The sequence below is a fragment of the Ictalurus punctatus genome, chromosome 5, assembly GCF_001660625.3.
Source record: "Ictalurus punctatus breed USDA103 chromosome 5, Coco_2.0, whole genome shotgun sequence".
In the NCBI taxonomy this organism is placed as follows: domain Eukaryota; kingdom Metazoa; phylum Chordata; class Actinopteri; order Siluriformes; family Ictaluridae; genus Ictalurus; species Ictalurus punctatus.
The window spans coordinates 9686563-9702317 of NC_030420.2; the positions used below are offsets into that span (position 1 = coordinate 9686563).

General features: G+C 37.5%; 1 protein-coding gene across 14 annotated transcripts in view; it reads left to right on the top strand.

Moving 5' to 3' along the window:
• The window catches only part of cacna1db (calcium channel, voltage-dependent, L type, alpha 1D subunit, b), a 147902-nt gene that overhangs the window by 88954 nt on the left and 43193 nt on the right, over window positions 1–15755 (top strand). For 8 of the 14 annotated variants that reach the window (XM_053680188.1, XM_053680191.1, XM_053680184.1 and 5 more), the window contains exons 10-21: window positions 306–393; window positions 2945–2983; window positions 3344–3504; window positions 5504–5729; window positions 6509–6716; window positions 7591–7711; window positions 9758–9872; window positions 10524–10584; window positions 10686–10740; window positions 10842–10968; window positions 12163–12292; window positions 14917–14976. In XM_053680188.1, the coding sequence (XP_053536163.1) occupies window positions 306–393; window positions 2945–2983; window positions 3344–3504; window positions 5504–5729; window positions 6509–6716; window positions 7591–7711; window positions 9758–9872; window positions 10524–10584; window positions 10686–10740; window positions 10842–10968; window positions 12163–12292; window positions 14917–14976 (1391 nt within the window). Of the gene's footprint in view, window positions 1–305; window positions 394–2944; window positions 2984–3343; window positions 3505–5503; window positions 5730–6508; window positions 6717–7590; window positions 7712–9757; window positions 9873–10523; window positions 10585–10685; window positions 10741–10841; window positions 10969–12162; window positions 12293–14916; window positions 14977–15049; window positions 15110–15755 lie in introns of all 14 variants that reach the window. The other 6 variants (XM_053680193.1, XM_053680190.1, XM_053680182.1 and 3 more) reach the window with 4 other exon arrangements.

A 15755-nucleotide genomic window follows, 5' to 3' on the forward strand; every position in this document is an offset into this window, starting at 1 on the left:
GACCGCCTTTTCCTCTTAATTTTGGCAAATTGCATCTATGCTATTCATCTTAGCTTTATTACAGGCGTCACATTATAGTGGTGTCATCACTGTTTACCTTATGTGAATATATATTACTATGAACTATTGTGGATGGAAATGCTTGTCTTTGTGTTCCTTTTCTGTAATGCTGAAATATGAAGGGTGGCCCAAATTGTAGTGTGATTTTTGTGTGTGTGTGTGTGTGCACGCGCGCGTGCGTGTGTGTGTGTGTGTGCGTGCGTGTGTGTGTGTGTATGTGTGTGTGTGTGTGTTCTTTTCTACAGCGAGTATGCCAACCAGTGAGACTGAGTCTGTTAACACAGACAGTCCAAATGGAGAAGACGACAAGATCTGCTGTTGTGGGCCAGTCTGGTGAGAATTAACGACCTTTTCGACACAGTTTAATCCATATAATATGTTATAGAATGGCAACTTCATTGTGTCTTTTTTTTTTAATCACATATATGAAATGTACATGCACCCTTCCTGTTTCACACCAAAATTGAAAAAGGAGTATAATGCAAACTATATTAATAATATGATATTATTACATTGATATTAATTCACTGCTCCTAAAAGGCAGTTTTGACATAAAGATGATACATACACTTTACATAGAACTAATCATATTAGTTATCTAATTGAAGGTTTTGATAGCACTTTTTTTTGAATGAAGCCTATATTCATGAATCGGAGGGCACGGTGACTTAGTGGTTAGCATTTTTGCCTCACACCTCCAGGGTTGGGGCTTCGAATCCCACCTCTGGCCCCTCTCTGTTCTTCAGGGGTTTCCTCCGGGTACTCCGGTTTCCTCCCAAAGTCCAAAGACATGCATTGTAGGCTGATTATCATTTCCAGATTGTCCGTAGTGTGTGAATGGGTGTGCAAGTGTGTGTGGGATTGTCCCCCACCTTGTGCCCTGAGCTCCCTGGGATAGGCACCAGGCTCCCCGTGACCCTGTGTAGGTTAAGTACAAGTATGGGAGATGGATGGATGGATATTCATGAATCATCATAACTCCTTGTAACTAAATTATTCTTTGTAAGCACTTTTATAAACTTTTTATAAACTTTTATAAAGTGCCTCATAAAGTTGTAATACTGTGCTATATACTATTCCTTGATAACTTATAACCATGTTGTAATACAAGTGACACACAATTATAATGCCGTGTGGTGTACTGCATAATCTCTATAGCTTATAATGATTATAAAGCAACTGTAATCTTTATTAATAATTAGAAAATAAAAACTCATTATAAACATTTGGAAAGTTATCACTGAATGCGCCAGGTAAAGTGAATGTTAAATCATTCCACATTATAAGTAAAATGTAAGACTTTTTTTTATTTTCCTTAAAAGTTATTTCTAACTTTGTTTTTGTAATATAATTTAGAAACACTTAATTTCAGATTAATTACGAAAATGACAAGGACACACACACATGCATCTCCTTAACTAAGTGTTACATACACTAATTTGTGCAGTTATCCAATCAACCAATTATGTGGCAGCGGCGCAATGCGTAAAGTCATGTAGCTACTGATCAAGAGCTTCAGTTTAAAGTTCACATCAGATGGTTGTTGGTGCCAGGTGGACTGCCATGAGTTAGAGATGGCACTGTTCCATTACCCAGTGTTCTAATAACTGGGTACTAATTAGAACTGTGTTCTAATAACTGCATTATTATGTCACTTTTTCAGTCAAAAAATTACTAAGTCAAAGTCACTGCCTAAGTCACTGCCATGAGTTAGAGATGGCACTGTTCCATTACCCAGTATTGGTATTGGGCCATTACCAGCAAAAAATGGTGGATTGGATATCGGAGAAAACATATTAGATACTTTAACAAACGGCAAAGACTGGAAGTGGATTTGGAAAAGGAATTTATTTTCGGAACTGCTTACATATACGAAATAGACTTGACTTGTTTTTCTTTTGTTAGGAAAAGGTATTTACAATGTAAGTGTTTTTTTTTTGTGAAAGAATTTAACTGTGAAGTGCTTCAGTTAAAAAAACAAAAAACGTGAAGCTTAGTAGTTTTTAAAGAACATAATATGGGATGGGTATCAGCATCGGCTGATACTCAAAGGTTCAGTATCAGTATTGGGATCGGAAAAGAAACAATGGTATCTTGCTGTCTCTAGTTTGAGTAACATTAAATTACAAATCACTTAATTCCAGCTTAATGGCAAAAACACATACAGACAAAATAAAAACAATTGTTCACCAAAAAAAAACGAAAAAAAAAATACCCACCAAAAATAACAGACACTGTCAAATAAATGGAGGCGGATGCAGGTGCAGGTGGTTTTGTTAAAGAAAACACAGAAAGGAACAAAGTGAAAATAAAAACCATTAACATGAACTATGATCAGAAGGCCGGAATCATGTACAGACTACAGACGAAAATAGTTTACACATGACAAAAGATTGAGAAAGGAGCACACAGAAACCAGAATTTAAATAGGGAAGCTAAATAGGTGCAACAGGAAAGAGGTGTGAATGATCGGCCTGGTCACGTGATGTGCTGGGGATGATGTAGCTCTAACATGACAGACGCATCATAACATTAAAAAAAAAAAAAAAGCAAATAAAAAGGTGTTTTGTTTTTAAACATTAAACAAAATTAGAGCTTTAGGAGGCTTTATTATTAAGAGTTTATAAAAAAATGCTTACAAGGAATCATTACCAACTTTTACCAAAAAAACACACTTATAATGATTTATGAATATGGGCTTCATTGAAAGTGTAAGTGGTGTTTTTTTATTGTTTTTTTTTTTACTCATAATGTTATTGCATTCATTTAAATAAGAATTTGATCAAATTGTAAATATTTGGATTGTGGTGTAAGACAGTGTCCTTTAACAGCAGTGCATTTTGAAGTGTGTTCTAATAACTGCATTATTATGTCACTCTTTCAGTCAAAAAATTACTAAGTCAAAGTTCAGGTCAGTAAACAAGTAAGTGTTTTTTATGCTGTGTTCAACCTCAGCCTTGCATGCCTCATCTACATTTCCTGTGGAAAAAAAACAAAACAGATTCAGATTTCCTGCATGTCAGTGTTTGTGTAGTTTTACACCTCATGTTCTTAAAAGCTATGGCCATGCATATCTTTTGTTGTGCACTTTTACTTTATTGTGACCACCAACATTATCTGCATTATCACATTATCTGCACTGACACACACACACACACACACATACACACACACAAATGTACATTATCAGTTCACACTCATGTTGAACACATTGTGAAACGTGGCATGACTGTTATATCTACTGTAAAGAAAGTGTTTCACTGACGCCGCCGTCCTTCTCTAGCCGTAGCTGGCGACGCTGGAACAGATTCTGTCGCAGGAAGTGCAGAGCAGCAGTGAAATCTACCAGCTTCTACTGGCTGGTCATTGTCCTGGTGTTCCTGAACACTCTCACCATATCCTCTGAACACTACAACCAACCTGTCTGGCTCACTGAAGTACAAGGTAAACAATTGCACATGCCTGGTGAAATGAGTTTACCCTCAAGGTCTATACACTACTGAATGGATTTCCCATTGGGCCAAGCATTCTTTTATGATTTTATAACAATAGTATTAGGGTTGCACGGTATACCGGTACTATGGTAGTATCACGATACTAAAGCTTCAAAACATCTCCGATGCCACTGTATTATTTAAACGGTTGTATCACCAATACAGTAGTACCGTCAGTAAAGTTGTATGTGCGGCAGTTAATACTATTTTCACTAAAATGACACATCCTACTGCTTTTGCAGAATACAAAAAGGTTAGTACACTTCATTGAACCTAAATTCTTTACCTTAATCTTTAAAGATTTCCTGTTTGATAGTAAGCGAGCTAACATTCCCAGTTTTATTTTTTTATTTTTTTGGAGTTCGTTTCCAAATTCAGTTATTTATTTCTAACGATGTGTTCATTCTTAGTACTCTGAGGACAGTTTCTATTTGCATTATATAATTGCTCTAAGGAACAATAGATGTAATATGTGGCGCATTGAATTAGTTACTTGCCAACTGTATTCTTTTTCTTGAGTTTTTCCAACAGTCAGTTATTCCTTCTCATTAATAAAGTATTCAGAGTAAAATTTGGTTTGTCTGTTTTCATTTATATTTATGTATTTCTGTAAATTTGGTTAATTTTGTAGATTTGAATTATGAAATAACACAATATTGCCTGGTATTGTGATACTTCCGCTGGTATAGTATTGTGAGATATGTTTGGGGTATCGTGACACAGTACAACTATACAGTATAAGATTCATTCAAATATATAATGCATCATAGATTAATGAACAATGTTCATGGAAGAAAACACCCAAAAGCCAGTCACATATTTGGGGATCTCCTGATGGCAAGCATGTGTGCATGTGAGAAATAGAGGTCATGAGACAGGGGCTAAGATAATTTTTTTCCATGGTCAAATCATGACACAGTACAACTCGTTCAGGCTTGTTATTAAAAGTTGAAAATCTGGAAGAGATTCGACTGAAATTCGAAAAAAGTTCTGCATTCTTAAACATAAATGAGCAAGCATAAACAGTCAGGTTTTGCTGTTAGTGCCTAAAAAGAAAAGAGCAAGAGTTCTTTTATTACTCAACATTTTTAATGTCATATTATTTAGAAATCCAGGTTAGAAGTATCGGAGTAATGTAAACTCCGCAATCCCATTGCGCGATTCAGATTAAGACAATATTCTGATTCCCATAATTCTGATTCCCACCCCTTGAATATGCCTGCTTTAATCGGAAATTTGTTGCACGTAAACACCTTATTCAGAAAATCCACTGAAAGGAGATATATGCACATGCTCAGTTTTCAAGGAATTGATGCTTAGCTGGAGGCTAGGTATTTAGAAATAGCAACTCAGGCATTCTTACAACAACGATGTATACAGTTATATTCCGCTGCCTGTATAAACATCGTTATCGGAATATGGCTGCAAACTGAATATAGACCATAAACAGAATTTGCTGTGCATGTAAAAGTAGTCAATGATGGTTGGACTCAAATTTCCAGAATGCAGTGCAGCTAAAAGCAGTGCTGAGTTATGGTCAGAGAGTCAAGAGAAGTTCGGCTCGGCTGAAACTTTGGAACCTGTTTGAGCAGAGAGTTCAGATGAGAATGTGAAATAGCTGGACAGAATAAAGAATAAAAGCACTGATGCATTAATCTCTTTAGGTAGAGAAGTAGTGAGGGCTAAATCTCAATGCACCACTATCGGTAGTCGAATGGCATTGTGGGTAATGCAGGATCTAATCTAAAAAAGCCAACCCAGAATTTCATTACTAAATCAATCTTGGACATGATTGAAGATCACGTTAATTATAAAAAAAAGTCTTTCAGGGTGGATTCTATCCTTAAGGTTAGATTCAGAACAAACTATTACTGGCCTAAACTGTCATGAAAATACATCTGGTCAATAATTGCTTTAAAACTGATAAACTACACATTTTTTTTCTGCAGATGTAGCCAATAAGGTGTTGCTGGCCATGTTCACCTGTGAGATGCTGATTAAGATGTACAGCTTGGGTCTGCAGGCGTATTTCGTGTCTCTGTTCAACCGCTTCGACTGTTTTGTGGTGTGCGGCGGCATTGTGGAGACCATCCTCGTCGAGCTGGAGATCATGTCGCCTCTCGGCATCTCCGTATTCCGTTGCGTCCGTCTGCTCCGCATCTTTAAAGTCACCCGGTGAGTTACGAGCAGAACTCTTATTTGACAAATCTAAACTTGATTGTGGCCTCTACGTTTTTCGTGGACTGCACACACATTATTTTTTTTAGTTTTTTAACCCCTTAAACTCCCAGAACTGATCAGCCTGTCCAATCTTACATTCCTTCCCTGCTGTACTAAATCATTCATAGTAGTTAATGAATAGTATGCATTTGAAATAACTGTATAAAAGACTTGAGGTGTATGGGATAATTCTAATTTTAAAATGTGTTTTTAAGTGTAATTTATTTTCATTTCATTTAAAATTCAATTGAAATGTATTTAATTTAAAATAATATTTTAAAATATATTTTTATTTTAAATGTAAAATAAAACTAAAAAGAATTGTAATTAAATTTTAATGTAAAATAATTTAATAAAAATATTTTAGTTCCTTTAGTGTTTTTTATTTATTTATTTATTCTTCCTTTATTTTAATTATTATTATTATTATTGGTAGTAGTAGTATTTTAATATATCTCATATATTAAGGTCTGTACTCAGAGTATTAGTGGAGACAAACTTAGGTAAAAATGTGTACAGGATACATGATCTACCAGCACTTTTTAATAAGCCTGAATATTCTTTTCTCTTCAAAACATGATACCAAATGCATGTATTTTCAGTGAATAAGCACTAGATCAACCGTAAAAACTATAAGTGTTTCTCATTATTTTAGCCAGTTTCACATAGATTTAAAGTTGCATATTTTAAAATCCATTTTATGCATTTCTTTTTTGCTTTTTGTCCTTTTTCAGTCACTGGGCATCTCTGAGTAACTTAGTTGCCTCTCTGCTGAACTCCATGAAGTCCATTGCCTCCTTGTTACTGCTGCTCTTCCTCTTCATCATCATCTTCAGCCTGCTTGGCATGCAGCTCTTTGGTGGCAAATTCAACTTTGATGAAACAATGACCAAAAGGAGCAACTTTGACAACTTCCCTCAGGCCTTGCTCACTGTCTTTCAGGTGTGTGTGTGTGTGTGTGTGTGTGTGTGTGTGTGTGTGTGAGTATGTGTGGCTTCCATACATAGTGACACTAACTAAAAGCTCTCTGATCCAAATGCCAGATGGGTCTGTGATGTGGTTGATACAATATACGATTACTTCTTCTCCGTACATGTTTTAGTACAGCACACTCATCATGAATCAGCCTTGTTCATCTAAGATTCATTTTCTATAATTGTACAATAGTGTTGTATTTTTCAAGCTCACCTACTGGTTTGTTGATGTCTTTCGACTCATTGGTGAAGTTTTGATGCAAGGCATGTATCTCCTGTAGTTAAAGCAAAATTTTGGAAAGATAAACTATTGTTAGCTTGGCACAAACGTAACTAATAATTATAATTATGTTATGAATTGAATGATAAATAATAAGGTTTCAGAGAGACAGGCCTGGCAGAGGGATTAAGACAAAACTACAGAATGCAGAGTGACGCAGTTGTGCTTAGTTATAGCAGAGAATCGGCTCAGCTGAAGCTTTGAAACCTGATCTGTTTGAGCAAAGTGTACAGATGAGGAGGTGAGTTAGCTGGACAGAATAAAGGACTAAAGCACTGCCGCACCAATCTCTTTAGGTAGAGTAGTGAGAATAAGGATGTCTGACAGTTTTATCCTTATGGGGACATTTAGGAAAACCCCATGAGGAAAACTGCAGCTTTAAGAAAAAAAGAAGAACTAAATTAAACTAAACTAAAACAACCAAAATATTTCCTTTTGGTTACTGAGTTTACATTTACAGTTATACTTAGGTGTAGCATGGTGTTAATTAGCTACATTAATAGTTAGGTCAGTGGAAGGTCCTCACAAGGATGCTAAGTCAAACCTGTGTGTGTGTGCTCAGATCCTGACAGGTGAGGACTGGAACGCAGTGATGTATGATGGGATCATGGCATATGGAGGCCCTTCCTCTTCAGGCATGATGGTGTGCATCTACTTCATCATTCTTTTCATCTGTGGAAACTGTATCCTTCAAATGATGTCCATCCACAAGGAGGAATATATTGTCTTGTAGCTGTTGTAACAACGGCAAAATATAATATATATAATAATCAACAACAGATTGGTGTGATGACAAAGTTGATTATTTTCCAATAACAGCACGGTCCCAAAGTGTTTTATTCCTCTGATCCCATAATTCCATAAAGATAAAAAAAATATTAATTAAAGAATTACATACATTTAATTAATTTATATTTACATTTCATGTTGTGGTATAGCCAAGAAAGTTAGTTCACTTGCGTTATAGCTGCTATAACCAGTTGTTCCCTCAGCCGCCTTTCCTTTTTTTTTCGGAAGACTTGTCGGAACTTAAAGTTACAGCTTTATCTCTGAATTTAAAAGGCTCTGACACTTTAAACTCCTTATAAAAATGCTAAATGAACAACGTCTCACAGAAAACTTCACCATATCAACAATTACACATGATTTTTAATCTATTTACAGTATACAAGCATTGGCCATACCAGTACAGTGCAGTGAAAGTATTTCTTCTGTTTTTGTGTATATCTCATACTAAATTATTTCAGAAATTAAAACAAAATCCAAGATAAAATAAAGGCAACCTGAGTAAACACAAAATACAGTTTATACACAAAATGCACAACCAGGCCTGATTACTGAGGTAATGAACCTTCCCAGAAGTGGCCGACCTTCCAAAATTCGACTAAGAGCACAGCAACTACTCATCCAGCAAGTCACAAAAGAGCCAAGCACAACATCAAAGGACCTACGGGCCTGTCTTGCATCAATAAAGGTCACTGTTCGTGACTCCACTATCAGAAAGACACTGGGCAAAAATGGCATCCATGGAAGAGTGGCGAGGTGAAAACCACTGCTGACCCAGAAGAACATTAAGGCTCGTCTGGATTTTGCCAGAACACTCCTTGATGATCCTCAAACCTTTTGGGAGAATGTTTCGTGGATTGATGAGTCGAAAGTGGAACTGTTTGGAATACAGGGGGCCCGTTACATCTGGTGTAAACTAAACACTGAATTCCACAAAAAGAACTGGATTGTGCAGCAAGAAAATGATCCAAAGTATAGGAGTAAGTCGACCTCTGAATGGTTCAAAAAAAGCAAAATGAAAGTTTTGGAGTGGTCTAGGCAAAGTCCTGACTTGAACCAATTGGGGTGCTGTGGCAGGACCTTACACGGGCAGGTCATGCTTGGAAACTCTGCAGTGTGGCTGAATTAAAACAGTTCTGTAAAGAAGAGTGGGCCAAAATTTCAAAGTGCTGTGAAAGACTGATCTCCAGTTATCAGAAGCATTTGTTTGCAGTTATTGCTGCTAAAGGTGGCACAACCAGATTTTAAGTTTAAGGGGGCAATTAGTTTTCACATGGGTAATGTGAGGTTTTTTTTTTGCTTCAATAAAGAAAAATAATAATAAAAACTGTATTGTGTGTTTACTCAGGTTGCCTTTGTTTTATGTTGTATATTGTTTGAAGATCTAAAACTATTTAGTATGAGATATATTAAAAAATGAAGAAATCAGGATGGGGCAAATACTTTTTCACAGCACTGTAGTTGTTAGTATAAAAACAATGACATATTAGAGCATGCCATGTAAACCTTGCAGCCTTGAAACTACTGTCTGAGCTGCTGTTATAGTAAACAAATTAGCATTACACAGTGCTGTGATATAAAAAGAATATGAAATAGACTTTTTCATGTTATATGTGTAAATGCCATTTTTTCGGTTTTTATTCTTTGTGACTTGTATGACTTTAGTGCTACAAGTATACGGTTATTGCTTAATATTCTGAAAAAGTCACTCTGTACTCTGTATTCCTATATTTTCTATATATTACATAACAATATTCATTGTGGTACTAATGTACATCTTTTAAAAAAAAACAAAAAAAAAACTAAGTAAGCACTTTTGCTTACATGTTGTGATATGTTCAGTATGTTATTGTATTTTACTCATCTTTTTTTCTTATTGAATGTGATTTGGGGTTTGTCTCTGTAACTTGCACTTATTTATGATCCTTGACTATTTGCATAAGACATCCTGCTGAATGTATTCTTGGCCATTGCCGTGGACAACCTGGCGGATGCGGAGAGCCTGAACTCGGCACAGAAAGAACAAGAGGAGGAGAACAAGAGGAAGAAGAGAGCCAGGTAATTGGCACCACAAAGTGAATGTCGGTATAGATGCTCCTGTACAATTTACAGTGTAACTAATTTACTTAAAGCTATGTGGTATCCATGTGCAGTCAGTTGAAAACCACAACATTTCCTAGTTTTCTTTGAGCCAAATGTACACTTAAAAAAAAAGCTCTGAAATAGTAGTCCCATCACAGAAAGGGAAAGTCCTAAAACCTTTGGCTAAATTTAGGGGTTTTACTAAAATACATGCTTTGCATAAGCATTTATTTACATTTTACATTTACATGTCATTTGGCAGACACCCTTATCCAGAGTGACTTACATTTATCTCATTTATACAGCTAAGCAATTTAGGGTTAAGGGCCTTGCTCAAGGTCCCAACAGTGGTAGCTTGGCAGTGCTGCGGCTTGAACTCCTGACCTTCTGATCAGTAACCCAGAGCCTTTAACCACTTAGCCACCATAGTCCTATTTACTGCACCAACAACTGCCTTTAGACATCTATTGATGGTGTTTTGAGTAAATATGTTTCTGGTTTTTCTCAGCATTGGGAAATATTGTGTTGAAATTCTTGTTGATGGTACTTATACACATGCTAATGTTTTTTTAGATCGAGATTACGATGAAAAAGTGATGTATTAATAATTTGAGGTGTCTCTTTCAGAAGGAAAGGTAGCATGGACAAGAAAGAAGAGGATAAAGGAGGTGAAGATGGAGAAACTAAGGTAGTTATTTTTGAGACATTAGACATGAACGTTCCTTTAAAAAAATTTTCTTGGTGGCCGTCTACACATTTATAATATGCCATGCGTTAATTGTCTCACAGGGTGCATTAGAGGAGGACACAGGGGATGAGGAAAGAGAGGCAGTTAATTCTACAGGTGCGTTTTCTGCTTAAAGGGATTTTATTCAATCTACACTATAAAGATGGTCAGATATATTTTAAGACATGATCCCTGACTGTATGTGTGTGCATATACAGATGTGGATGATGACCAAGATGTTCCATCAGAACCCCGTCCTCAGAAGCTGTCGGACTTCAGCCTCAAGGAGAAGATTCCGCCCATTCCGGAGGGCAGCGCTTTCTTCATCTTCAGCCACACAAATCCGTGAGATGAGCACACAAACACGTACCACATGCATGATCTGAATTTTTATGTTGTTGTTGTTGTTGTTGTTTTTTTGTACACAACAGTGTTTTCAAAATGGTGGCAGCAGGGCGGCTTAGTGGTTGGAACGTTTGCCTCACACCTCCAGGGTTGGGGGTTCAAATCCCACCTCCGACCTGTATGGAGTTTGCATGTTCTCCCCGTGCTTCAGGGGTTTCCTCCAGGTGCTCCGGTTTCCTCCCCCAGTCCAAAGACATGCGTTGTAGGCTGATTGGCATTTCCAAATTGTCTGTAATGTGTGCATGGGTGTGCGAGTGTATGGGCTGTGATGGGTTGGCACCCCGCCCAGGGTGTCCCCCACTTTGTGCCCGAGTTCCCTTGGATAGACTCCAGTCTCAGCACAACCCCCATAAGCAGTATGGAAAATGGATGAATGGGTTTCACAATGATCAGCAATGTTGCAATAAATATTTAACAATGCTTGCCCAGGAGAGAATACAGCACTGAGTCTCTTCCTGTAATGAAGACATTTGTTTACTCTTTCATGCAGAATCCTCCTTTAATATTTTTAGATTTTTTCGTTTCCTCTTCAATTCACACCACAAGATTTCAGTAGGGTTCAAATCTTTGCAAAACATTGCTTTTGTGTTTTTTAAACCTGTGTTCTGTGCTGATTTGGAAGTATGTTTAGCTCGATCCTGTTGAAAGCCAAATCTGAACCTCCTAGCTATGTTTTGGGCTGAAATATCCTTGTACTTAGAAGAATTCATGATACGATCAATCTGCACAAGTGCCTCTTCCACACTACATCTCTAAAGCATCAATAGGGCTTTTCCTTCTATATGGTTCCTTTTTGTAGCCAACATGCTTATGGTACCCATGAGCAAAAAGTTGGATATTGGTCTCCTCTGAATAGCTCTAATGATGCTTGGTGAAATTCAGGCACTGTATTTTGTGAGATGCTCTCAGGATGGGCTTCTTTCTTGCAGTGCTTCCAAACATCTTGCAGTTCTGAAAATGTAATCTTTGGGCTCTTTTGTCCCTCCATCACCATCCTTCTCACTTTTCTTTCAAGTCAGTTATGTGCTCAACAAGTCAACAAGTTAATTGTGCTTGATGGTATTTATATGAAGGGTGCCAGTAATTCTGGAGGGTGATGTACATTAGCTGATCTCCATTCTAACATTTCCACAGGTTCCGTGTGGGCTGCTATCGTCTGATCAACCACCAGATCTTCACCAACATTACCCTCGTCTTCATCATGCTTAGCTCCTTCTCGCTGGCAGCTGAGGACCCCATTCGAAACCTCTCAGCACGGAACACTGTAAGATCTTTCCTTAAGTACCTTCAGTAACCTTAGCAAAACAAGTAGAAAAATTATAACATCTATCTGTAAATTTGAAGATGCTCAAAGGTATTCATTTACTTTATTTGTATTCATGATTTTTCTAACACCATCAAATCTTTCCAAAGCTTCATCTGAAAATACATGGCTTATTAACTTTCTTCATGCAGTTCTCTATGTGCAGAGATGAAAGAATAACGAGATGAATGCTCGTATTTTTGATCAATCAATTCATTTAAATCTTGATGACTTGTGTTTAAAAGGAATGGTTTATTGTAAAATCAGATTTGAAAAAAATTCAAATTATCCTAAATGTAGTTAATCAGATGTTTTGCAAACATTTTCTTCTATAGTTTTGTACTGGAGCTCTTGGGCTAATGTATTATTACTATTTAAGTTATGCAATATTGTTGTAAAATAAGCGATTTTGTAAAATAGCAGATAAATTAACCATTTGAACCACTCTGCCTTCAATATTTGGGGCCTGGGGGATGTGCTGTCAATATCACTAGTATAAATGTAACCACCAAGTAACTACTTGTTGTTGTGGTTAATACCAAAATACAGTAGGAATAAAACATGAATGCTGCCTTCATAACGTGGGTATCACTTGACAAATCCATGCCACACTACCAAAGGTCTTCATTGCCAGAATACTAACTAATTTCCAGGTCATCTGAACTATTACCTGTAACTTATATCTTACACATTTTTTTAATCATCAGTTGTATCTGGCATCCTGATCTATACCCCATACATAGATCCAGTTGTATCTGATTCCTTTAAGTCCTGTAAGTTGCGAGGTGAGGCCTCCATGGATCAGACTTGTTTGTCCATCACATCCCACAGATGCTCGATCGGATTGAGATCTGGGGAATTTGGAGGCCAAATCAACACGTTCAACTCTTTGTCATGTTCCTCAAACCATTTCTGAACAATTTTTGCAGTGTGGCAGGGTGCATTATCCTGCTCAAAGAGGCCACTGCTATTAGGGAATATTGTTGCCATGAAGAGGTGTACTTGGTCTGCAGCAGTGTTTAAGTAGGTGGTACATGTCAAAGTAACATCCATATGAATGCCAGGACCCAAGGTTTCCCAGCAGAACATTGCCCACTGCCTCCACCGGCTTGTCTTGTTCCCATAGTGCATCCTGGTGCCATCTCTTCCCCAGGTAAGCGACGCATATGCGCCTGGATGTCCACGTGATGTAAAACAAAATGTGATTCATCAGACCAGGCCACCTTCGTTCATTGCTCCATGGTCCAGTTCTAATGCTCACATGCCCTGACCGGGCTGCAGCAACACAGCCCCATAAGCAGCAAGCTGCAATGCACTGTGTGTTCTGACACCTTTCTATCGTAGCCAGCATTAACTTTTTCAGCAATTTGTGCTACAGTAGCGCTTTTGTGGGATTGGACCAGAAAGGCTAGCCTTCACTCCCCTTGTGCATCAGTGAGCCTTGGGTGCTCCTGTCGCCAGTTCACAATTTGTCCTTTCTTGGACTACTTTTGCTAGGTACTAACCAGTGCATACCAGGAACACCCACAAGACCTGCAGTTTTGGAGATGTTCTGACTCAGTCGTCTAGCCATCACAATTTGTCCCTTGTCAAAGTTGCCCTTTTTTCCAATTTTCAACACATCAACTTCGAGAACTGCCTAATATATCTCACCACTTGACAGGTGCCACTGTAATGAGATAATCAATGTTATTCACTTTACCTGTCAATGGTTTTAATATTATGGCTGTTTGTTGTAAATGCATTTATAATAATGGTGGGTCGTGATTGTCACCACTGTAGCAAAATGTAAAAAAAAAACAAACAAAAAAAACAGACCATGATGCTACTACGGGGTCCCTAGACCACACTTTGACAACCATTGGTCTACACATCATTTTGAAGTCTTGCTTACTCCTTAGCCTTATTGTTCCATCTTTGATTTTTCTGTTTGTTGTTTTGTTTTTTTTGTAATTTACATTGGTCAGTTCTGCACATGCATTTGGCTTCTCCACTGTTGTCCAGTTTGTCACAGTTACAGTGTTCAGATACATGGTGACATTTTGTACATTTCTACAAATTTCAGTTATTGTGTCCTGAACCACATCAGCAGGTATTTAATCAAGGCTTGTGTTTTGAGGTCAGTGCATGGGTATATCCAGTGCCTTGCATAAGTATCCTTGGACGTCAGTGACCAGGTAAGGAGAGAATTAGTCAAAAAGATACCCAAGAGCTGGAGAGACAGCTCAGATGGGGGAAACTTTTCATAGTACCAGCCATTTCCTGGACACTCCACAAAGCTAGGCTTTGTGGAACAGATCCCATTTGGAGTTTGCCAACAGGCATGTTGGAAAATATTCTCCAATTGTTAAAGGTTCTACAATTTCAAAATGTAGCAAAAGTTAAAGAGGGTTGAATACTTATGCAAGGCATTGTATTTCATTATTTTCATTAATTGTTATCTACGTTAGCCTCACAGCTCCAGTTAAATATCCAAAGTCATGGCTGTTTTACTTCATTGGGGTTGAGGAGAAAGTTCTGTAAATTAGATATGTCACCAACATTCCTTGTTGTCTGTGCTTAACTGTCATGTTGCCCTTTTACAGATTCTTGGTTATTTTGACTATGCCTTCACAGCTATCTTTACAGTAGAGATCCTACTGAAGGTAATTGCTTCTCCATGCCTTGAAGTTTTGTACTAGCTAAGCATTGTTAATGGTATGACTCTTGCCTCCACAGGTCCTAGGCTATGCTGATTATGTCTTCACTAGTATATTTACCTTTGAGATCGTATTAAAGGTAAACTCGTTTCTCTGGCATGGGCAGCCTTGCTGCATCACCGTTTTTGTGTCAAGTCGTCTCACAGAGGCCATTGCACTGTTACGTGTTTGTTAGCATTCCTCCTCTTCATAAGTAAACGAAGATATCTAAAAAGCATTCCTGTTTGGCATATGAAAAACTATGCTTTATAGTCTTTTTTTTTTTTTTTAGAGCTGTAATTTGCTGGAATATAATGGCTTATTACAGTGCAATGTAACTTAACTTTAAAGTCTTTAATCCAACACCAACATTGCTTAACCCCATAGTAATACTCCATTATCTTTTTCTGGAATATGTGGTAGGTCTAAAACTTTAGCTTCAGGTTTGCCTACTGTGAGATGTTTACTTCGTTGCAAGAGATTGCATGGTATTCATACCCATAAACGTCATGGTATTCATGCACATGCACATCATGAAACATTGCATCTGCACTTCTGTCTGTATTTCAGTGCATCAAAAGTTTAAAAACTGACCTTCTGGAACCAGATGTGGGAATTTTTAGCAGCGTTTATGAAACTCTCCCAGTAGAGGGTTTCCAGATTGAATGGACTGATTTGGCATCTTCTTTATCTTGTGTTTTGTCTGTTTTTAATAACGCCAATCCCATATTGTTAACAAAAAAAGA